This window comes from Giraffa tippelskirchi, chromosome 2 (assembly GCF_054371585.1).
Source record: "Giraffa tippelskirchi isolate mGirTip1 chromosome 2, T2T-mGirTip1v1.2.pri, whole genome shotgun sequence".
Lineage (NCBI taxonomy): Eukaryota > Metazoa > Chordata > Mammalia > Artiodactyla > Giraffidae > Giraffa > Giraffa tippelskirchi.
In genome coordinates this window covers 83,554,047-83,578,034 of record NC_137276.1, presented here as the reverse complement: position 1 = coordinate 83,578,034, position 23,988 = coordinate 83,554,047, and the positions used below count along the sequence as shown (strand labels likewise).

Below are 23,988 nucleotides of genomic sequence, written 5' to 3'. Positions count from 1 at the left end.
ATTCATTGGTTGGTTGATGTTTTTGGTGTTTACTCCTACACTTTTGAGCTTCCCTGGTAGCTCAGTTGATAAAGAATCTGCCTGCAATGCAGGAGACCGGGGTTCAATCCCTGGGTTGAGAAGATCCCCTGGAGAAGGAAATGACAACCTACTCCAGTATTCTTGCCTGGAAAATCCCATGGACAGAAGAGCCTGGAGGGCCACAGACCATGGGGTCACAAAAGTTGGACATGACTTAGCAACTAAAACTACTACCACCACTCACAATTTTAAGTATGCTATGATTGTCTATAGGAAAATTTGATTTTTGAAGTGCAGGATTATGCTAAGACCTCTTACTGTGGAATCTAATACAAAGCTTTCTCTACCACCCTCTTCCTGCCCATCACACACATTCTGCTCCTCGTCTCTTCATCCATTCAATATCACCAGATCATAATCTTGGTTAGATTAATACTTAGTATCTATGTTAGTGTCAGTATATAAGTGTTATTTATACATAAGTTTTGTCATCTATATACTATACTTCTTTCTTTTTGGCTCCAACTTGTTTCCTTGGAGTTGGTTTTTGTGTGTTTTGTCAAATATTCTGTGTACTATCACGAATTGAACCCCAAACTCTCCATCAGCTTGTTGAACCTTTTTTTTTTCTTTTTTTTAAGATGTTCAAACACATTAGAAATTCTTTCATGTTTACCTTCTTAAAGAAGCCTTTCCTTGAACCTTGTAACCTGCATCAGTGAGAAGGATGGTCCTGGACCAGGTGCATACTGGCCACCCAGGCTATCCCTTCCCTATCTCCTGGGAATTCCCTTTGCCTATGTCCTGAATCCACTGTCATCTCCTACCTTGATTCATCCCTTCATTTTGGTGAAGCACATCAGGAGAAGCTTCTGAGAATGGGTGTAAGGATGATAAACATTTTTGAGAAATTACTTACATGACCAAAATTCAACTTGTTTTCTGTCTTTACATTTCTCAGTTTCTAGTCTTTTGTTATTTTCTGTATCCCCTGAGTCTTATCCACCTTGTTAAAAAAAAAATCTCTTCAACTGGTAGGCCCAAGACTGATGGGAGAATTCTAGTAATGGTCTGGAGAATGTAATGCAAGAATCACTTTGTGATTCCTGAATTTGTACTCTAAATTCCTTTCTGCCACAGTTGCACATTGCAGCTATTGTACATCTGTCTTTCCTACCTACATGTGTTCCTGTTTAGGATTAACAACTCTGCATTTTGCCTAGGTCATTTTGAATTCCATTCTTATAATCTGAAGTGTTAATAACCCTGTTTCTTAGCATCAACTATAAACTGAGCTTTGTAAATATCATCCATATTTATAATAAATAAAGTACACATAGTACTTCTAGACTTTCAAACTTGCAGCCATCTCTTCTAATGGCTAATTTCAAAAGATTTCTAAATAATTGGATTTGCCATCAAACAATGGCAAAGCTTGATACATATTTGTTTCTTCATAAAGAATACTTTGAGGGCTGAGTTTTAAATCTGGGGGATTTATCTTGGTATTTTTGCAAGGTTATTCAGCTTCTGCTTTTCAAAGGAAATCTCTTACCTTATTTAAAATATTAGGTGGTACATAATTCTTTTTCCAGAAGCATTCTTTTGGTTAATACTAAACAGATGTAATTAAAGAGGTAGCAAGGCATAGTAAAAGAGTACTTACTTGAGGAAGAGGACTACTGTTACTAATGTTTCTCTACAATCCAATATTTGTTGGATATACTAATAATCCAATATCCATTCATCCATCAAATGTGTACTGAGGACCTATTATGTCCAGGTACTATGTTAGGCACTGGAGCTGCAGAGTGAAAAGGACAGACATGGTCCCAGCCTTTGTTAAATAGAACCACAAATACTGAGCAAATAACAAGTTGACCATGACAATGACTTAATCTTGAGACTCACTCTCCTCATGAGTAAAATGAAGAAAATAATAGTACTACTTCATCAGTTCAAATGAGGTAATACAATAGAAAAACTTTATTAGCTCTCCTTTTCTCCAGACAAACTACAAATATCTACTAGTTATGATTCCCTAGGAGTAGGGAGTATATCTTACTCATCTACTCATCTTTGTAATGTTAGCAAGTAGGCAGTGCTCATTAAGTGGGCAGGAAATCAGCAAGTGTGTAGAGTAAGTGACAACTCTGAAAGATGAATCTGTATTTTCACACAATTTTAAGTCTTTTCATTTTCTTACCAAGGTTATCCATCCATTCATAAACTAACAAACTTTATGTCATTCAAAAGCAGAAGGTAATTTTATAGTAAAATGTTTCCATTTAGTATGTATTCATCATTAAGGTATATATATTCGAATAACTGAAATAGTATAACATTTAAATTTTCATCTATTTCATTTGATAGAGCAAGCAATTTTCCCTAAAATAATTTCTGAAGGTCCAGCACAGTTTTGGGGGTGTTTGGCAAAATTCTTTGAGATTTTAAAAGCACCTAAATAAGACACTCAAAACAAGTCAATTACATTTCAAAATGAAATGTTACAAAAAAAAAATTTAAATTTGACTCTATTCAGCCTACAGAAAAAAATGTTTAACTTCACCAAAACACATTCAAGTAAGTGTATGGAAATGTCAACTGACCTGCTTCCCAGAAAGTCTTCAGGATTAATGGACTTTAAATCTTTGGACACTAAAATTTGTATAGCAAACAGAGAGTTTTACCATGGAAGGTAATTCCTTCCATGTTGCTTTATTCCCCCAAAGGGCCTAAGGGATAAACTGTGATTTCTGTTCTTTTCATGGAAACGCATGGAAGAAGCAACAGAAGGGGTTCTGGGAATTGTTCAGTTCAGCCTACTTATTTTTCAGAGGAGGAAAAACATAGGCCCAGAGAGGTAAGATGATTTGCCAGTTGCACAGCTGAGATTAGAACCAAAGTCTCCCCCTCTCTGGGACAGGAAGTAGCAGCAGCCTGCTGAAAACATTGCCTGGTATCCCGGGAATTTGCTTGTCTGCTGTGTGGGGATAGTCTGACCCTGGAGAGTCTAATTCCAAGACAGTTACACACACATTCCAGCTAAAGATGCATCTTCATTTTAACTGAAATAGAATGACAGACCAACACCTCCAGTTGTTTTGTTTACGAACAGAAAAATAAAATTATTTGTCTCGTATCAGAAAAGCTCTACTCCTTAATATAACTGAACAGAAATAAGTCATCTAGGGAGCCTTATTCAACCTCAGCATAAGTTCTCAACACATCAGCCTAATTGACTGGTGTACCCCAAAACCCGTGCTGCTTCTTTCATTTGGTAAGGAGCTGCCTCTTCCCCACTTCCCTCCCCACTCAAGAACCTCACCAACAGCAACCCTTCTTAAATTCATCCATAACAGATTTAACCACTTTCTCCTGGCCTCTTCTTTCACCATTATGAGATCTCCAAACAAAACAAAAATCCAGAAAGTAGTTCCTCTTCACAAGTTTGGGAACATCTAATCTGGTGGCTGATAAATTATCAAATGGAGCCATGGCAAGAATATGGACCTGAGGGGCACTCAGATCCAGTTCAAATGTGGCTCTGATTCTAAACCCCTGAGGAAATCCTCAATCTCTCTCAGGATCAACATCTTTAAGTCCAAACTAGAGGTGATAATGCTTATCCCGTAGCGTTGTTGTAGAAATTCCATGAAGACACATTTAAGCATTTACCACACTGCCTGGCACATGCTAAACTCCATTTTCAAGGAACTCTGCTAAATATGCAATTGTTGTCACTTGTTATACAATTCTTTCTACTTTTATATATACTGGAATTCTCCATTATAAAAAAGTTTTAAATAAAATAATTTAAAATGATCATTTGAGAATGTTAGCAATGTTTAGTAAATGCAAATAATCTTTTAGCCCTGTAGTTTGGGGTAATAATACATTTTAAAAAGATTAATAATTTAGAGACTAGAGAATATCATGTCATTCAAACTGAGACATAAATATCCAATATTCTTAAGGAAGTTTTATTCCAATATGTCAACTCTCTGGTAAGGCTATAATCACAGATGAAGTTAACTATTACATATGAATTATTATTCTGATTATGTATATACATATTTGGAAATACTATTTTTATCAAAAATATTACCTATTTCTCCTTTCAGTGTATGTAACTCAGAATAATTACAGGATAATTCTGTAATTATCTACAAATAATTTTGTAGGTACCCAAATTGGGTATCTTTTCAAATAAATGGTTTTTTTCTTCATACTTCTTTTTTAAATTAATTTATTTATTTGGGTATGCAGGGTCTTAGGTGCGGCACACAGGATCTTTGATCTTCATTGCAGCATGCGAGATCTAGTTCCCTGACCAGGGATCAAACCCAGACCCCCTGTAGTGGGAGTGTGGAGTCTTAGTCACTGGACCACCAGGGAAGTCCCTCAAATAAACTGATTTTGTCATCAGCTGTCATATGTATGTAGCCTGAATGTTGATCAATAGCTGATGAGATCATATTCAGTTTGATACATTTAAATAAAGTTGGTTAGTTCATGGTTCAGAATAAATATTTGTTTATGTTTTTTGGAAAGTACTATTCTCCACTTAAGAGGCAATATTTTGCCCTTTGTATTAAGAGCTCATGCTTTTTACCTAAGCTATAAAATATAAACATGTTAATCCTTGGTTCTATGTGTTTCTTGGGAGTAATGTGGTTAAATGCTTAAGGCCAACTCACTGGGTCTCTCTAAATTTCAGTTTCCCAAGTTAGATAAATAATAATACTTTCCACTTAAAATAATATCTTTCTTTTAAAGAGTTCATAATGCATTGGACTACTCTATTATTAATTCTGGATCATTCCTGTAGACTTAGTTAAGGGTATCTATTAAATTCAGCCCATTTGGTAAAATTGGGAAGCATGGCCATGGGCTGAATGACTTGTCCAAAGTCACAGATATATGGTTATAAGGGTGAAATGATATGATACATGGCAAGAGTTTAACAACCATAAAGTGTAAAATGAGTGCACGGTGTGATCAGAGATGTGAACAGTTACATAATTAGTTCTTACAGTTATTGACTGCTATTCTCAATACTCTTTTCTCTTGATTTTCTAGCCAAAATTAAAATAATACTTGCCACCAAAATCCTCTAAAACATAGTAAGGAATAAGGAGAAATGGGAAGTATACAGAACTCCTTGGAAATATGGTGCCTTGTTATTTTTATGGATATTAACAGTGACCCTGCTATTGAAATAGCCTCCATGATTCATCTACTTATTTATTTTTTAAGACTAAAACAATTTACATACTTCAACTTTTAAAAAAGAATAAAATAATTAAGTTTGGAATTCTGACCAAACTCTAACTTGGGACTTGACTTTCACTACTTATTCTGAATGTCTCTTGCTGCATCTACTCCATTTCCTACTTGACTAGCAAGTTACTGAGAAATCTCATAGTGCATTTTCAGTATTTGCTACATGATGCCCTCTATGCAGCTACAAAATATCAGCAAAACTTGTGGATTATTCTCTCTTATTCTCAGAACTGTTTCAGAGTATAAGGAACTGCTTCAAAGAGGTCTGAAGGCCTCTAATGAAAGGTGTTTAGGACATGCCAAACACTGGTTGCTATGAAAATTATCAGCCAACTAGAAACATTAGCTATTTTATGCCCCAAACAGTGTTTTAACAATGATTCATTTTTGGTCATTAGATGATTATTCTGAGTTCTCATTATGTTAAAACTATATAGGCACTGAGAAAAAATGTTTTCAAATTTGGCTTCTTTTATGTGACGGTTCCATCTCTCATGTACCAACCATAAATTCTTTGCCTCTGGGACTGCAAATGCTTCAGGATGTAATGGAAAGTTGGTATCACGTGGCAAGACATTTGTTCCCATTGCAGAGTGAGGCCAGCTCTGAAATTGAAACCCTAATGAGAACAAGTATGTAAATGAGAGCAGCCAAACCAAACATGAAGAAAACAAAGCCCAAGGACTCTATAAAAAAGACATTTTTTTTAGTCTAGGTATTCATTAATCCATAACACTTAGACTTTATGAATTCAAAATAGACTTGTTTTTCCAATGTTTGTTACTATAGTGACATATCTATAAGACCTATATTTTAAAAACTAAATAAGGACTTTTTAACCCCTAGAGTGATTCTATTTATTAAATTTTCCTATGTAAAGGAAATGCTATTTAAACTAAACTATTATACCAAATATTTAAAATAATTCAATGTGCCTTGAGTTAAATATGATTAAGAATGGCTAGCATCAAAGGAATGTGTATTCTTTATCAAAATTTCAACCTTCTGTTTTCTACAGAATACTAAAGATGCTGTATTCTCAAGGACTTTGACAAATGATCCAATATATGTACCTTGCATATCTTCTGAAATTTCTGCAAAAATTAAAATTGCTTCAATAAAAATCTTTATCTAATTTAAATATTTTTTCTTTTAAAGATAAATGTTATTGCAGGGAATTTCCCACTGTTTCATGATTTTAGGCATATTGTTTTATTTTCATAATACTGAATGAAAATGTAGGATGTTATAAAAATGGAAAATTCATTTTCTTATACACTATCTATTGAGAATCTAATATGTGCCAGGCTCTATTATAGATCTTGGAAATATAAGAATGAACAAGACAGGTTAAAAAGACTTTGCCCTCTCCCCTTTTCATTTTAGTGTGGGAAGATAGACAATAAATAAAAGAAGTAAATAACATATTAGAAGGGAATAAGTACAATAGAGAAAAACAAAGCAGGAAATAGGGATGGATGTGGGAGGAGCTTATGGTTTTAAAGAGTCAGGGTAGTCACACTGAAAAGATGACATTTGAGCAAAGATTTGAAGAAGGTGAAGGAATTAGACATGCAAATATCTCAGAGGAGGAGCAGAAGGTACAGTAAGTGCAAAGGTCTTGATTCAGAAGGGTACCTTGAGGGAATCAGCCAATAACTAGCATATCTGAGTGTGGCCAAAGCCAAAGCATCCTTTCATGGATCATAGCCTTGTCTCAGCTAAGTGGCTTGTGGAATTCAATGAAGTTATGAGCCATGCTGTGCAGGGCCATCCAGGACAGACAGGTCATAGTGAAGAGTTCTGACAAAATGTGGTCCACTGGAGGAGGGAATGGCAATCCACTCCAGTATTCTTGCCTGGAGAACACCATGAACAGTATGAAGAGGCAAAACATATGACATTGGAAGATAAGTCCCCCAGGTCAGAAGGTGTCCAATTTGCTACTGGGGAAGAGCGGAGGGCAGTTACTGATAGCTCCAGAAAGAATGAATTGGATGGGCCAAAGCAGAAATGATGCTCGGTTGTGGATGTGTCTGCTGGTGAAAAAGCAGAGAGACAGTGGAGGACAAAGGAGCCTGGTGTGCTGCAGTCCATGGGATTGCAATGAGTCAGACACAACTTAGCAACTGAACAACACAAAAGCTAAAGCAAAAATGTCTTGTGGATCCATGTATATGTTGGCTGTTGCACGCAAAACCGAGGCTCCAATCTTGGTTTTTGGAAGTCTAGATTTATAAAATCTTAAAACCAGAAAGTCATCAAAACCAAAAATAGTCCTCTCATTAAACCTGATTATTTTACAGATAAAGAATATAAGACCCAAAGAGGTTATGACCTGTGCAAGGACACATAGCTAGACAGAAAGAAAGCTGCAGTGCATACAATAACAAAGGTGTCCTGACACACCAGTTGTATTCAGCTTTACTTCTCCTATTTTAAATATTTTTCCGTTCATGTCCTTTTAATTCCTTTTTGAATTCCTTTTTTATCTCGTAAGTTTGTTCTTTAAAATGTTTCTGCATTAATTTAATTCATCTGAAAAAGCACTAATCATTCCTACTATTATCTTCTGATGGCATTCAAATATATAGTGCTCATGAGAGGCAATTTGTCTTTGGACAGCGATTATGAAGTACCATCTAACACATATATAAAACTGTAGTCTCATATCTTCTTATACCTTTATGAAGTCTCTTTTGGTTTAGGTGGTGTGTGTGAATACATTTTAAAAACATAATAGTAATACACTGAGATGAAAATTTTATGTGATCATTGCAGAAAATTTGGAAACTATTTTTAAAAATTAAACAAAAAAGCCTATAATCTCATCACCCAGCGATAGTCACCAAGTACAGATATATTTTCCCCCAAATTCTTATCCTATGTGTACATGTAATTTTATCCCAAAGATGAGATACAATTTCGTTTAATGTTTTTTAACTTGATATTTTACCATCATTTTAAAAATATCAAATGATGACAAATGTTCATCTTTAAAATGGTTTTATGTCTCCTGCATTGGTAGGCGGGTTATTTATCACTAGCTCCAGAAAACAACAAAATTCTGTAAAGCAATTATCCTTAAATTAAAAAATAAATTTTTAAAAAATGGTTTTGATTTTTGAAAATAGAAGTAAACCAAATGTAAAATTCATTAATAGGATAGGCTAAAGAGTCTGGGTGACTTTTTTCCACTAATAACAAAGTGTTATTGTAAAGTAATTTGATCAATATTCATAAGCTTCATAATTAAATTGTGAAAACATTTAAGAGTTTCAGAATAGTTAACAAAAATGCAACACTGAAACATATGAAACCCTTTTAAAGAATTTACATGATAACCTTGGCATACTACCCTTTCTCTCTTTTTACTCTTGTTTTTTCTGCTCTTAAACATTTTTTTTTTCAGATTCTTTTCCCTTACAGGTTATTACAAAATATTGACTATAGTTCCCTCTTTTTAGTCTTAATTCTTTATAATCATACTTTCTAAAACACCAAATTCTATGAGAGATGATGGAGGATCACAAAACTTACTGTGGTAATCATTTCATGATGCAAGTCAAATTATTATGATCTACATCTTAAATTCAATAAACAAAAAGTGTTAGTCGTTCAGTTGTGTCCAGCTCTTTGCGACTCCGTGAACTATAGCCCACCAGGCTCCTCCATCTATGGGATTTTCCAAGCAAGAACATTGGAGTGGATTGCCATTTCTTTCTTCAATAAATAAAAAAACTGCCATCAGATAACAAATAGTATGTTTCAAAAGTATTGGATACGGTAAGCAAACTTTCTTTTTCCTTTTTGTTTGAAGTTTATACCAGTGTGTTCACATTTACACAGGGGCCTATTAATGCAAAACATCTAGGTGTTTCTTCTCCCATGTCCAGTTAGGAAGACAGATGAACTTTGGGTGCTCCATAGGCCTATGCATCTATCTCTGTGGAAGCACTCTGACATGATGGCCCTGTTTTGGAGTCTACCATGGTAAGAACTGGAGCGTCCCAGGCTACTGGTAGAGAACCTGCCTGCCAACAACGCAGAAGATGTACGAGATGGGGTGGGGGTGGGGGCAGGTTGGATCCCCTGGAGAGGGCATGAAGATCCCCTGCCTCTTGAGATTTTAAAAGCAGGAAGGACAGGAAGATCCCCTGGAAGAGGGCATGGCAACCCACTCCAGTATTCTTGCCTGGAGAATCCCATGGACAGAGAAGAGCCTGGAGGGCTACAGTTCATAGGGTCGCAAACAGGCAGACAAAACTGAAGAGATTTAGCACGCATGCATGCATAGTAAGGGGCTTCCCTTGTGGCTCAGCTGGTAAAGAATCAGCCTACGATGTGGGAAACCTGGGTTGGGAAGATCCCCTAGAGAAGGAAAAGGTTTACCCACTCCAGTACCCTGGCCTGGAGAATTCCATGGACTGTATAATGAGGTTGCAAAGAGTTGACACGACTGTGTGACTTTCACATGCATGGTAAGAATTAATTTAACCTTCGTACACAAAGGACTGGAATCGGGAGAAGACAAAGGAAGGGGTGAAGAAAGCGGCCACGCCAGTTGTGGCCACTAATACACCAGAGTGAAACCTCCTTAAAGAATGCTATCTTAGTGTTCTCTTGCTAACAAAGAAATAGCCCATGAAACCAAGTAAAACTCCCTAAAGGGAAATTAGCTAGTAATCTCTTAAAGAAACTAAACCCAGCAATACCAAAATGTATGGCCTTGCCTCCGACCTCTTCCAGAACAGTTTCTCCTCTGTGGCTCTTTTACGACTCACTGAATGCTTCAAAGTGTCCCTAGATTTATCTATGGATATTTTTATCTCATTGGAAAAATGAGGCTCAGTTCTGAGCCTCCCTAAAATTAGCTCTACTTGTTAGAAGTTCTTCTTGTCAGGTGGTTCTATCACACTTATCTAATGCTGCATTTAAGCAAAATGCAACTTTTTCACCATTGTTTACAGGTTTCTTTTTCTTTCTATGGGGCATTTCACATTCTTCTCGAGTAATCAAAATCACTGCAATTAAGTTAGTTAGGGTCTCATTGAGAAAAAGATTTCTTTCACGAGTATTAACCTTTCATTTTGATATAAAGTTATTAAATCTCTATATAAGAATTGTCACGTAGATTGTTAGATATTTCTACCACTTTGGTATGACACAATATGATAGCCCTATAAACTTGTCTTTGACTATATAATGAGAAGCTTAGCTTTGTCTATACGTAATACACAACATATTCTAAACTATGAGAGATTAAGAAAACAAAAAGATTTCTTTTTAAATGTAAATTGAGTTACATTAATCCTCTGCTTATAACCCTCCCGTGGCTTTCCATTATATTTAAAATAAAATACAAGTTTTTTGCTTGGCCCCTGCTCCCTGCAGATGCTTCCAGCTCCCTCTCCACCCCACACTGGTTTCTCAGGGTCATTGTCTGCACCTGTCTCTCCTCCTCAAATGCTGGCTATTGACAATGAGCTTGCCCTTGACTCAAAAGAGTCTTTCCATAGGCCACACACCTAAGGTGCCCTGGCTCCTACCTTCCATGATTGTTTTCTTTCTTCTTAACGCTTATAAATATTTGAAATTACAACTTTTTTTTATTTTTGCTCTTCAGTGTCTGTTTCCCTATTAAAACATAAGACCTATTAGAACAAGGGCCTTTCCTTTTCTAGTCTAATTCATAAGTGTTTTCTCCAAGTCTAGAGAAGAGGCCAGCATATAGTGGGCTTCTAAATATTTTTTGAATGAAGAAACAAATAGATATTTAAAGCTGTCTATTCAGGGACTTCCCTTGTGGTCCAAGCATTGAGACTTCACCTTCCAATGCAGGGGTGCAGGTTTCATCCCTGTGCAGGGAACTAAGATCCTACATGCCTAACAGCCATAAAAACCAAAACATAAGACAGAAGCAATGTAACAAATGCAATGAAGGCTTTAAAAAATGGTCCACGTTAAAAAAAAAAAAAATCTTTAAAGCTGTTTGTTCAAAATATAAGGTGAATGCTACCAGGAGATTTTTTTTCTTTCATGAAAATGTAATATTTCAGATGAAATATTAAAAAGCACAACTATTTAAGCACAGTAATTAAGCTGAAAGAAATTGTGGATAATACTTGGATAATGTGAGTGAATCATTACCACATAATTTCTCTTTCTTGAAAATACGCATTTTTGTGGAAAATGTTGATTATTTTTTCCTTTGAGGATAGAACTGCTGTCTTGACAGAGTACCTATACAGCAAGTAAGAATGAAATTTTTATAAACGAAAAATCTAGAATTAGATCAGTCAGTGAATGTATGCAATATGCAAAAAAAGAAAAATTAGTACCAAAATCCAAAAAAGACAGGGTGAAGATGGAGAAAATACCCTAAATATTTGAAGATGAAAATATATTTGTATCTGGTCAATTTAGTTTAAAAATAGGTAAGTGCCACAAAATGGATGCCACAATAACAGTGTTATGATTATTCATTAGGGATTTGATGGCCATAACTGGAATAACCTCTCAGTTAGCATTTCACCTTGATTTTGCACTTTTCCCCAATTTCCCTTCTTTTCCAAAGATCCTAGGCAACAGATGGAAAGAGAAGTATTAACTTGCAGAGAAGCAGCTTGTTACATGGACATTTCAAGTAACACACAAATCCTTGTACAAACATGGATCATGAGAATGAATGCTGTCAAATTTGGATTTCAAGTATTCTAAAGTTAAATGCTAAAAGTGTTTTGTTCCCAGTGACTAAAGAACTAGTTAGTTTTGAATTAAAACATAACTTCAAATACAAAGTAGACAAGATTCCAGCTGTGCCTTTCAACCTTTTGTTCCTCTAAATTAAAAGTAGTCCCATCAGCCAGGTTAGAATGACCATCAGATTATTAGCCAACAACACTTCAGTTCAGTTCAGTTCAGTCGCTCAGTCATGTCTGACTCTTTGTGACCCAATGAACCCCAGCACGCCAGGTATCCTTGTTCATCACCAACGGCTGGAGTCTACCCAAACCCATGTCCATTGAGTCGGTGATGCCATCCAACCATCTCATCCTCTGTCGTCCTCTTCTCCTCCTGCCCTCAATCCTTCTCAGCATCAGGGTCTTTTCCAAGGAGTCAGCTCTTCACATCATGTGGCCAAAGTATTGGAGTTTCAGCTTCGGCATCAGTCCTTCCAATGAACACCCAGGACTGATCTGCTTTAGGATGGACTAGCTGGATCTCCTTGCAATCTAAGGGACTCTCAAGAGTCTTCTCCAACACCCCAGTTCAAAAGCATCAATTCTTCTGCGCTCAGCTTTCTTTATAGTCCAACTCTCACATCCATACATGACTCCTGGAAACACTTAGCCCATCCTTTACATCCAAACAACATGTATATAAGTTTCTACTCAAACATATTTAAAAAAAACTTTGTAAGATGGTAATATTAACATACAGAGGGAACTATAACCCAGAAGTCTAGAAACTAGCAATGTTTTTCAATGTTCTTTTGTGAGTGTTAAAGTCATAACTTAAAATTATAGGCATATCATCACTTGAAATGATACATAATCATAACCATGCATATACCAACTTCATATACACAAGGACAGAATAGACGGTGATGATTCACATACCAAAGGATATGCTATTAAATATTTGTAAATAAATAACTCATCTGTGACAGAATACGTCTTCTTCCTAAAATCAGGTACATCTCATAACTTTCCTTTTAATTAACAAATTGTATTGAAAATATTACTACCAATAGCATCACATTCCCAAAGACCCCAAAGACGCCAAAGATACTATCTTCCCAAAGATGCCAAAACAGTGCTACATGTATATCTTTTTCCATCCATTCTTTCTCTGTCAAATTTGGGGTTGGAATTTTAATACCCCTTTACCACAATGTTGCTTCTTTTTAGTTACAGGGAAACTGAAGGATTAATAAAGACTTCTCAGTGATCACAAAACAAATTGATAGCAAAACTGGAGATTACTCTTGATCTCAAGTTCTCTCCAATTAGGTAATGTAGATTAATTTTATTCCAAGTGGTAAGATAATGTTAAAAAAAAAATGGTGGGGGGGATATATCATTAATAGATTTTCTTATTTAAGCTAGATTTCAAAACCACAGAATTAATGTTTTACATTATAAATTAAGTTCCATAATAAAAGAAAATAGGCTTTAATAGGATGTTATATTTATTATGAACTGTGGTGTTGGAGAAGACTCTTCTGAGTCCCTTGGACTGCAAGAAGATCCAACCAGTCCATCCTAAAGGAAATCAAAAAAAATAAATAAATTAAAAAAATAAAAAATAAAGGAAATCAGTCCTGGGTGTTCATTGGAAGGACTGACGTTGAAGCTGAAACTCCAATACTTTGGCCACCTCATGCAAAGAGTTGACTCATTGGAAAAGACCCTAATGCTGGGAAGGATTAGGGGCAGGAGGAGAAGGGGACGACAGAGGATGAGATGGTTGGATGGCATCACTGGCTCAATGGACATGGGTTTGGGTAGACTCTGGAAGTTGGTGATGGACAGGGAGGCCTGGTGTGCTGCGATTCATGGGGTTGCAAAGAGTTGGACACGACTGAGCGACTGAACTGAACTGATATTTATTATTTAGTTCAAGATACACCCTTTTCTTTCATCAAATTGCTATATTTTGCCTGAACTTCAAAGATCTTTAGGACTCAAGGAAATCTTCACTATTTAAAAAGGACATCATTGTTTGCTAGTATATCAAACTTTAGAAGGGTATCTAATAGAACTTTTCTTAAATGTGAAAATTTTACATACTTCATTCTCAAAGTTTGTACATCTTAATCAGATTATCAGATTATATTTTTCTTTATAAAAGTATTCATGGAATTTCACTAGCCTTAGTCCTCTTTTGTTACATTTTTTTTTCCTTTTTGGAAAATAATATAAAATGGCTTCACTGTCAGGGGTTGTTAATAAGATATTATTCCAGAAATGAGACCCAAGGTAAATCATAGTAATAAATGAAGTACTTATTAATTAGACAACCGATATTTATTTCCAACAAATGCTCCCGGAACCTGAAAATTAGTCCTCTACTTTGTGTTTTTCTAACAATTTAGTGATTAAATTATAGAAAACAGGGACTTCCCTGGCAATGCAGTAGTTAAGACTCTGTGCTTCCACTGTAGGAGGTGCAGGTTTGATCCCTGCTCAGGGAACTAAGGTATGACATGCTGCATGGTGCAGTCAAGAAAAAAAAAACTTTTTTAGTATAGAAAATAAATACAAGTTATTTCTAAATTCCAGAAAAATTTCTTTGCTGGAATACAAACCATCCAATTCCTAATTCACACAAGATAATGCTCAATAAATGTCACTGACTTGTAGCATTAATTCTAAACAGTTACTTCTCTTTACCTAGTCAGTTGCTTCATTTTTACTGAAAGTATAGCTTTCTTTTCTCTATCCCAGAGTGTTTAGATTATGTACTATTACTATTTTAAATATAATATTCATTCATTGAAAAAAAAAAAGTCAGGTTTTCTTGAGTATCTCTGGTTTACATCCCAAGATCTTGTGACTATAAAATAGTTTTACATCTGGGAATCAATGCTTTCGAATTGTGGTGCTGGAGAAGACCCCTTGAGAGTCCCTTGGACTGCAAGGAGATCAAATCAGTCAATCCTAAAGGAAATCAACTCTGAATATTCATTAGAAGCATTCATGCCAAAGCTGAAACTCCAATACTTTGGCCACCTGATGTGACGAGCCAACTCATTGGAAAAGACCCTGATGCTAGGAAAGATTGAAAGATTGAGAAGAAGGGGATGACAGAAGATAAGATGGTTGGATGGCATCACTGATTCAATGAACATGAGTTTGAGCAAACTCAGGGAAATAGTGAAGGACGGGGAAGCTTGGTGTGCTGCAGTCCGTGGGATGCCAGAGAGTCAGACATGACTTAGCGACTGAACAACAAATTGATAAGCGTAGATGAACCAAATGAACATTTCATGCAAAGATAGGCTCGATAAAGGACAGAAATGGTATGGACCTAACAGAAGCAGAAGATATTAAGAAGAGGTGGCAAGAATACACAGAAGAACTGTACAAAAAAGATCTTCATGACCCAGATAATCACAATGGTGTGATCACTCATCTAGAGCCAGACATCTTGGAATGTGAAGTCAAGTGGATCTTAGGAAGCATCACTACGAACAAAGCTAGTGGAGTTGATGGAATTCCAGTTGAGCTATTTCAAATTCTGAAAGATGATGCTGTGAAAGTGCTGCACTTGATATGCCAGCAAATCTGGAAAACTCAGCAGTGGCCACAGGACTGGAAAAGGTCAGTTTTCGTTCCAATCCCAAAGAAAGGCAATGCCAAAGAATGCTCAAACTACCGCACAATTGTACTCATCTCACATGCTAGTAAAGTAATGCTCAAAATTCTCCAAGCCAGGCTTCAGCAATACGTGAACCGTGAAATTCCAGATGTTCAAGCTGGTTTTAGAAAAGGCAGAGGAACCAGAGATCAAATTGCCAATATCCGCTGGATCATCGAAAAAGCAAGAGAGTTCCAGAAAAACATCTATTTCTGCTTTATTGACTATGCCAAAGCCTTTAACTGTGTGGATCACAATAAACTGTGGAAAATTCTGAAAGAGATGGGAATACCAGATCATCTGACCTGTCTCTTGAGAAACCTGTATGCAGGTCAGGAAGCAACAGTTAGAACTGGACATGGAACAACAGACTGGTTCCAAATAGGAAAAGGAGTATGTCAAGGCTGTATATTGTCACCCTGCTTATTTAACTTATATGCAGAGTACATCATGAGAAACGCTGGGCTGGAAGAAACACAAGCTGGAATCAAGATTGCTGGGAGAAATATCAATAACCTCAGATATGCAGATGACACCACCCATATGGCAGGAAGTGAAGAAGAACTAAAGAGCCTCTTGATGAAAGTGAAAGAGGAGAGTGAAAAAGTCGGCTTAAAGCTCAACGTTCAGAAAACTAAGATCATGGCATCTGGTCCCATCACTTCATGGGAAATAGATGGGGAAACAGTGGAAACAGTGTCAGACTGTATTTTTTGGGCTCCAAAATCACTGCAGATGGTGATTGCAGCCATGAAATTAAAAGACGCTTACTCCTTGGAAGGAAGGTTATGGCCAACCTAGATAGCATATTTAAAAGCAGAGACATTACTTTGCCAACAATAGTCCATCTAGTCAAGGCTATGGTTTTTCCAGTGGTCGCGTATGGATGTGAGAGTTGGACGGTGAAGAAAGCTGAGTGCCACAGAATTGATACTTTTGAACTGTGATGTTGGAGAAGACTGTTGAGAGTCCCTTGGACTGCAAGGAGATCCAATCAGTCCATCCTAAAGGAGATAAATCCTGGGTGTTCATTGGAAGGACTGATGTTGAAGCTGAAACTCCAATACTTTGGCCACCTCATGTGAAGAGTTGACTGATTGGAAAAGACCCTAATGCTGGGTAGGATTGGGGGCAGGAGGAGAAGGGGACGACAGAGGATGAGATGGTTGGATGGCATCACTGACTCTATGGACATGGGTTTGGGTAGACTCCAGGAGTTGGTGATGGACAGGGAGGCCTGGCATGCTGCAATTCATGGGGTCTCAAAGAGTCGGACATGACTGAGCAACTGAACTGAACTGAGATGATAACCTAGTAAAATTTGGGGGTATGATGCTCTCACATGATGAAAAGATCTTTCTGCCATAATTGTTTCATGTTTTGTTTTGTTTTTCCCAATCAGTGGAAATACTTCTTAGTTTCTAAGTCATTTTTCCCCCTGCATTGTTCTTCCTAAATGTGCTTCTCATACATTGCTTCAAATTAAGTATTTGAGGGAAGAATCAAGCACAGAACAGTCAAGTTGGAAGTGCTAGAGCAGTAACCAAGGATTCCCACAGTTTCCACCTGCAGTTTCTGGGTCAGGCAAGAAACAAGGATAGTTGCCTTAATACAGCTAGTCTTAAGTTTTGGTACTCCAGAGAGCTTCCCAGTTCCAGTGAGTTATACTACCAAGTTACTTATTATGAACTTTACACACACACACACACACAGACACACACACTTGTTGTTGTTTAGTCACTAAGTCATGTCTGACTCTTTTGCACCCCATGGACTGTAGTCCACCAGGCTCCTCTCTCCATGGGATTTCCCAAGCAAGAATACCAGATTGGGTTGTCATTTTCTTCTCCAGGGGATCTTCCCAAGCCAGGGATTGAACCCATGGGTCCTGCATTGGCAGGAAGATTCTTTACCACTGAGCCACTCAGGAAGCGCTCCCCGCACCCAACACACACATACATACTTGCATGTATATCCTGCTTTTAGTTACACGTTGGCTTTTAATTTTTTGTGGGCCAACCAGAAATTACATAGCTTTCTGTAGTTTCATCATAGTTATATGATTTTTTTGTTCTATATAAAATTTCAAACTTATTTACATAAAGCAGAATTCTTATCATTTCTTAATAGAAATTTTATGCAATGAATTCCTTACACTTTTAAATAGAAAATGTACAAAAGAAGCTAGGGCCTTAAAAGCTTTTAGAAAACTTACTTTCAAGAGAACTATATTATTAGTTTAAACACAAATCCTCCATCAGATAAATAAAAATTTTAACTTTATAAATCTTATTTTTTGATAAGATGCCTTTAACATCTTTAACTCTGTCCTTACCAGAAATATAGCCCATTAGTGATGTCTTCTAAGTTACCTTTGTTATCACTTTCATTTCATAATATATCCTTTAAGGAGAAATAGTCTTATGGATTACTTAACATCTTAAATGTTTCCTTTAAATGTAAGAGTAGCATAACAAGCAATCGAGAAATTGATGTGGGATTCCCCTCATGGTCCAGTGGTTAAGAATCCACCTTCCAATGCAGGGGACATGGGTTCAATCCCTCGTCCAGGAACTAACAATCTACATACCATGGGGCCACCAAGTCTAAGCACCACAACCAAGGCCCTACACAGCCAAATAAATAAACTGTGGATCACAATAAACTGTGGAAAATTCTGAAAGAGATGGGACTACCAGACCACCTAACCTGCCTCTTGAGAAATCAGTATGCAGGTCAGGAAGCAACAGTTAGAACTGGACATGGAACAACAGACTGGTTCCAAATCGGGAAAGGAGTACCTCAAGGGTGCATATTGTCACCCTGCTTATTTAACTTATATGCAGAGTACATCATGAGAAACGCTGGGCTGGAGGAAGCACAAACTGGAATTAAGATTGCTGGGAGAAATATCAATAACCTCAGATATGCAGATGACACCACCCTTATGGCAGAAAGTGAAGAAGAACTAAAGAGCCTCTTGATGAAAGTGAAAGAGAAGAGTGAAAAAGTTGGCTTAAAGCTCAACATTCAGAAAACAAAGATCATGGCATCTGGTCCCATCACTTCATGGCAAACAGATGGAGAAACAGTGGAAACAGTGGCAGACCTTATTTTGGGGGGCTCCAAAATCACTGCAGATGGTGATTGCAGCCATGAAATAAAAAGACACGTACTCCTTGGAAGGAAAGTTATGACCAACCTAGACAGCATATTAAAAAGCAGAGACATTACTTTGCCAACAAAGGTCCATCTAGTCAAGGCTATGGTTTTTCCAGTAGTCATGTATGGATGTGAGAGTTGGACTAAAAAGAAAACTGAGCGCAGAAGAATTGATGCTTTTGAAATATGGTGTTGGAGAAGACTCTTTAGAGTCCCTTGGACTTCAAGGAGATCCAACCAGTCCATCCTAAAGGGAATCAGTCCTGAGTGTTCATTGGAAGGACTGATGTTGAAGCTGAAACTCCAATACTTTGGCCACCTGATGCAAAGAACTGACTCACTTGAAAAAACCCTGACTGATGCTGGGAAAGACTGAAGGCGAGAGGAGAAGGGGACGACAGAGTATGAGATGGTGGGATGGCATCACCAACTCAATGGCCATGAGTCTGAGTAAGCTCTGGGAGTTGGTGATGGACAGGGAGGCCTGGCATGCTGCAGTCCATGGGGTCGCAAAGAGTCGGACACGACTGAGCGACTGAACTGAACTGATACACACATATATATATGAAGTTGATGTAATAAAATAACGTAATAGGACAAGCAGGCATACAATATTTACCTTTCCAAAAGCTGCACATGACATATCACCCATTGATCATCACTTTTAACAATCTAGTAAATCAATCCAAAACGAAGGTAAGTTTTTATAAACTCACATTTGGTGTAACCAGTTGATCTAACTTATTGATGGAAAACTGTCTCTAACAATGATTGAAATTACAGATGTAGTAATGAAACATTCCATTAGCTATTTTTGCCACAATAGCAGCATCATGTTACCCTTGGTTCATTTACTCTCTCCCACCCCCTTAAGAAGCATGGATTTTATTATGTGGTCTTATTTCACATCCTGACCTCAGTCATTTGGGTTTGGAATACATAATTTCTCCTAAAGTTGAATGACGTAGACATATCCTTGTATTTTCAACTAATGACCTAAAAAGTTCTCTGAAATTTTTAATTATCAAAAGATCCTTTGGGATAAAAAAATTTCTCTTCTTCAAAGATTAGACAACTGAATACAATGATTACCTTGATTTATGTCAGTCATGATATGATTGTTAAAGCTGTAATAGATATTAAACTTTGAATTCTATTAAGACACTTTAGGTTTTACCTAAACGATGTGTCAAAGAGCCACCTTCCTCTTTTTTTAAAAACTATTTAAAAGAATGACATTACCATTTTCTTTTGCCAGAGAGTAACTAAATGATGGTTAAGTTCTCCAGTACTTGCATAGCTGCTTTCTGGACAGGAAAGAGTGCTTTCTAACTTGCTCTGATTGTTCATGGCCCAATCCAAACGATCTAACACTCTGGCTCTAACTAAGAGTTTTAGAATAAACAAAAGAAAGAACTACAACTATTTAACGCAGTAGGTTCCACATTTATGGAGCCCATAAGCTGATTTCATGCTGAAAGTAAAAACAGTCTCAAGATGTTTAAACGAACTCTTCGATGCTGGAATCACAACAAACTCAGGAAAATTAGGAATATGTTGGTAACCTCTAATCTTTTTTTAAACTGACCTCATCCTGGGCAAGTAACCATCTCCTGATGCCATTGTTGGAGACAAAAATTCTGGCTGAAAGATCCTTTTTCTGACTCAATCTGGCTTGCTGTTCTTGGTTAATCGTCCCCATTTCTCTCAACCTTTCACTCTTCTGACTATAATGGATAACACTCATTTTCAGGAAAGGCTTTTTATAAGTGATTCGGTTCCTCCAGCCGTCTCCCTCTTTATCCTAGCTAAATCCCCCAACCTCCATTCCTATCGCCTTCTTTCACTAAGATTTTGCTAAACATTAGACACAGCAAGCACATGACCTCCAGTCTTCCAATGTCTCGGAATAAACTGATATAAAAACCTTCAATTGGCGCGGCTGTAAGTGTCCCTAGAGTTGGAATTTAAGAGTCTTTAGCTCTTCAACTCTTAAAGACCTACCGGGCAAAATTTAAATTTAAAAAAAATTTTAAATTAAAAAAAAAAAACCGCTGCCCCGTTTTTAACCTTTAGCCCCGCCCATTATCCCCCTCTCCTCCACGCGAAACTGCAGGAAACCGGAGGGGGCGGGGCGGTGACGTCACGACGCCGGTGCGTCACGGAACGGCGGCGGCTGCGGCCCTGGCTGTGGCTGCGGCAGCGGCGGCATTTTAGTCGGCAGCGGCGGCGGCAGCGGGGCTGCTGCTCCTCCCAGCATCCCTGGCGCGGCCATTTCAGCCCCATCTTGGCCGAGGGGAGGGAGCTGCAGTCGCCGCTTCAGCAGTTTGAATTTCAGTTTCTCCAGGGCCTGCGAACCGGGCGCACCGAGGAAGAGTCGAAGAAGCTACCGCAGCTACCTCGCACAGCCGGAGCGCCATCGCTTGCCGGCCTGCCGGCCGCCGCCCCTCACTCTCTCAGGAGCCGCGAGGGGAGGCCGAGACTGCCGCCACCGCCCGCCCGCAGGGGTGGCTCCCCCTGTATAGGGGAGGACCGAGCCGGCTTTCCCCTCCCCCGGAGCTGGTTTCCGCCTGAGACAGTCGACATGTCCCTGGGGCTGAGCTCCGGCTAGAGCCGGGGAGGGAGGGCCGCCCGCCCGCGCCGAAGCTCCGCCACCCGCCCGCGGCTCCTGGCTGAATCAGGAATCCCTGGCTCCGGACTCGCCACTCCTACTCCTTCTTCCCTCGGCGTCCGAGAGCCCGGCGCTGACGCCGGCACTGGTTCGAAGAGCCGCAGCGGGGCAGCACCGCCCCTCACGCCGCCGCCGCCTCCCCTTCGCCCTCCCACTCCTACCCCCAGCCTAGGCCTGCTGACCGCGCCGAGCTGGATTGACCACGGCGGCCCGGAGACGCGAGGAGGAAGCAGCCGACCCGCCCCTGGGATCGTGCTCTCGCCGCCACTGAAGGGATTGAATTGAGGCGCCGCGACTTCGGGAGTTGAGAAGGAAGGAGGAGCCGCCGCACAAGTGAGACGGGGGCAGAGCCGAAGAGACCGACTCTGATAAGGAAACGGGAGGAGGATGTCTCACGGAGCGGCCGGCGCCCGGATCAGCCCGTGACTCTTACAGCGACGGGCCTCAGACCCCAGCACGGACGCGGACTTTGTCTTTGGGGGCCAGTGTTCTGCCCTTCCTGGTTTCCGGCAAGATCGCGGAGGAGCCGGCGTGCCTCTCTGCCCTCCAGCCTTCCTCACCATGTCCAAGATGCCGGCCAAGAAGAAGAGCTGCTTCCAGATCACCAGTGTCACCACGGCCCAGGTGGCTACTAGCATCACCGAGGACACCGAGAGCCTGGACGACCCGGATGAGTCACGCACAGAGGACGTTTCTTCCGAGATATTTGACGTTTCTCGGGCCACGGATTACGGCCCCGAGGAGGTCTGCGAGCGCAGCTCCTCCGAAGAGACGCTCAACAATGTTGGGGATGCGGAGACTCCCGGGACCGTCTCCCCCAACCTTCTCCTGGACGGACAGCTGGCGGCCGCGACAGCCGCTCCGGCCAACGGAGGAGGAGCCGTTTCGGCCCGGAGCGTGGCCGGGGTGCTAGCCAGCACCCTGTCGCCGGCCGCCACCTCAGTCTCCTCCTCCGGGGCCCCCGGCGCCCCCCCGGCCACGGGCCCGTCCGCCACGCCAGGAACTGCCGCCTCATCACAGCCCCCCACCACTTGTAGTTCGCGTTTTCGCGTGATCAAGCTGGACCACGGCAGCGGGGAGCCTTATAGACGCGGCCGATGGACGTGTATGGAATACTATGAGCGGGATTCCGATAGCAGCGTCCTGACCCGGTCCGGGGATTGCATTAGGCACAGCAATACTTTTGACCAGACTGCGGAGCGGGACAGCGGCCTTGGCGCCACCGGAGGGTCGGTGGTGGTGGTGGTGGCCTCCATGCCGGGCGCGCACGGGCCCGACTCGGGAACTGACAGCTCCTTGACTGCTGTGTCACAGCTACCCCCGTCGGAGAAAATGAGCCAACCCGCCCCGGCCCCGCCGCAGAGTTTTGGCGTTGGGCAGCCGCAGCCGCCGCCTCCGCCCGTAGGTGGGGCTGTGGCTCCAAGCTCGGCTTCGTTGCCGCTGTTCCCAGGAGCCGCTGCCGGGCCGCCGCAGAGGTTGGCAGCCCCACCGCCCAGCCAGGCCCAGGGCACCGGGCCCCCGGGGCCCAGTGGACAGGGCCTGCCGCTGACGAATGTAACCCTGCCGCAGCCCGGCCTGGCCGTGGGCGCTGCCGCCGCGCCCCCGCCCCAGCAGTTCGCGTATCCTCAGCCTCCGATGCCGCCGGGCCATCTGCTGCCCGTTCCGCCCGCCGGCCAGAGTGAGTACCTGCAGCCGCACGTGGCCGGCCTGCAGACGCCCAGCCCGGCGCAGCCCTCTTCCGCTGGCGCAGCAGCGGGTCTCGCTGCGGCCGCCGGTCTCCCCGCGGGCACCGGCCAGAACGCCGCATCCGCTGGCGCGCAGATGATGGGCGCACCCTCCTTGCCCGGAGAAGCGGTGGCCCCTGGGTCGGGCCCCGCGCCCGGAGGACCGGCTGCGCCGAGTCAGCCGGCTGGAGTGCCCCCGGCTCCCGTGGGAGGCACGGCGCCGTCGGGCCTGGTTCCCGCCGCGGCCGGGCAGCCGCAGGCCGCGCCTCCGCCGCAGATGAGTGGCAGCGGCGCGCCGTCGGTCGTGCCCGGCGGCCCTCTTGCCGTGGTGCCCGGAGTTGCCAACGTGCCTGCAGCCGCGCCCGCTCCCAGCGTGCCTAGTGTGTCGACCACTTCTGTTACTATGCCAAATGTCCCCGCGCCCCTGGGCCAGGCGCCGGTCAGCAGGAGCGGCAGCAGCATCCAGCACGTGGGGCTGCCCTTAGCGCCCGGCACAGCCAGTGCCCCGACGAGTCTACCGCAGTCTGACCTGAGCCAGTTTCAGACTCAGACCCAGCCTTTAGTCGGGCAAGTTGACGATACTAGAAGAAAATCAGAACCCCTACCTCAACCACCACTATCTCTCATTGCTGAAAATAAGCCTGTTGTGAAGCCTCCTGTTGCAGATGCCCTGGCAAACCCCCTTCAGTTAACACCTATGAACAGTCTCGCCACCTCTGTATTCAGCATAGCTATTCCTGTTGATGGTGATGAAGACAG

At 41.0% G+C, this 23,988-nt stretch overlaps 1 protein-coding gene and 1 long non-coding RNA gene across 5 annotated transcripts in view; one reads left to right on the top strand and one right to left on the bottom strand.

Annotated features, from left to right (window-relative positions):
- The window catches only part of LOC145538064 (uncharacterized), a 26,288-nt gene extending 5,340 nt beyond the window's left edge, over positions 1 to 20,948 (bottom strand). Inside the window, exons 1-4 of the long non-coding RNA XR_014076618.1 lie at positions 20,839 to 20,948; positions 20,423 to 20,561; positions 5,812 to 5,912; positions 1,688 to 1,825 (exon numbers count right to left, since the gene is read on the bottom strand). This is a non-coding gene — a long non-coding RNA (uncharacterized LOC145538064). The remainder of the gene's footprint in view (positions 1 to 1,687; positions 1,826 to 5,811; positions 5,913 to 20,422; positions 20,562 to 20,838) is intronic.
- The window catches only part of TSC22D2 (TSC22 domain family member 2), a 48,927-nt gene continuing 43,468 nt past the window's right edge, over positions 18,530 to 23,988 (top strand). For 3 of the 4 annotated variants that reach the window (XM_081569443.1, XM_081569442.1, XM_081569444.1), the window contains exon 1: positions 18,530 to 23,988. In XM_081569443.1, coding sequence (XP_081425569.1) covers positions 22,067 to 23,988 — 1,922 coding nt within the window. In that variant the 5' untranslated portion in view covers positions 18,530 to 22,066. The other variant, XM_081569445.1, reaches the window with a different exon arrangement.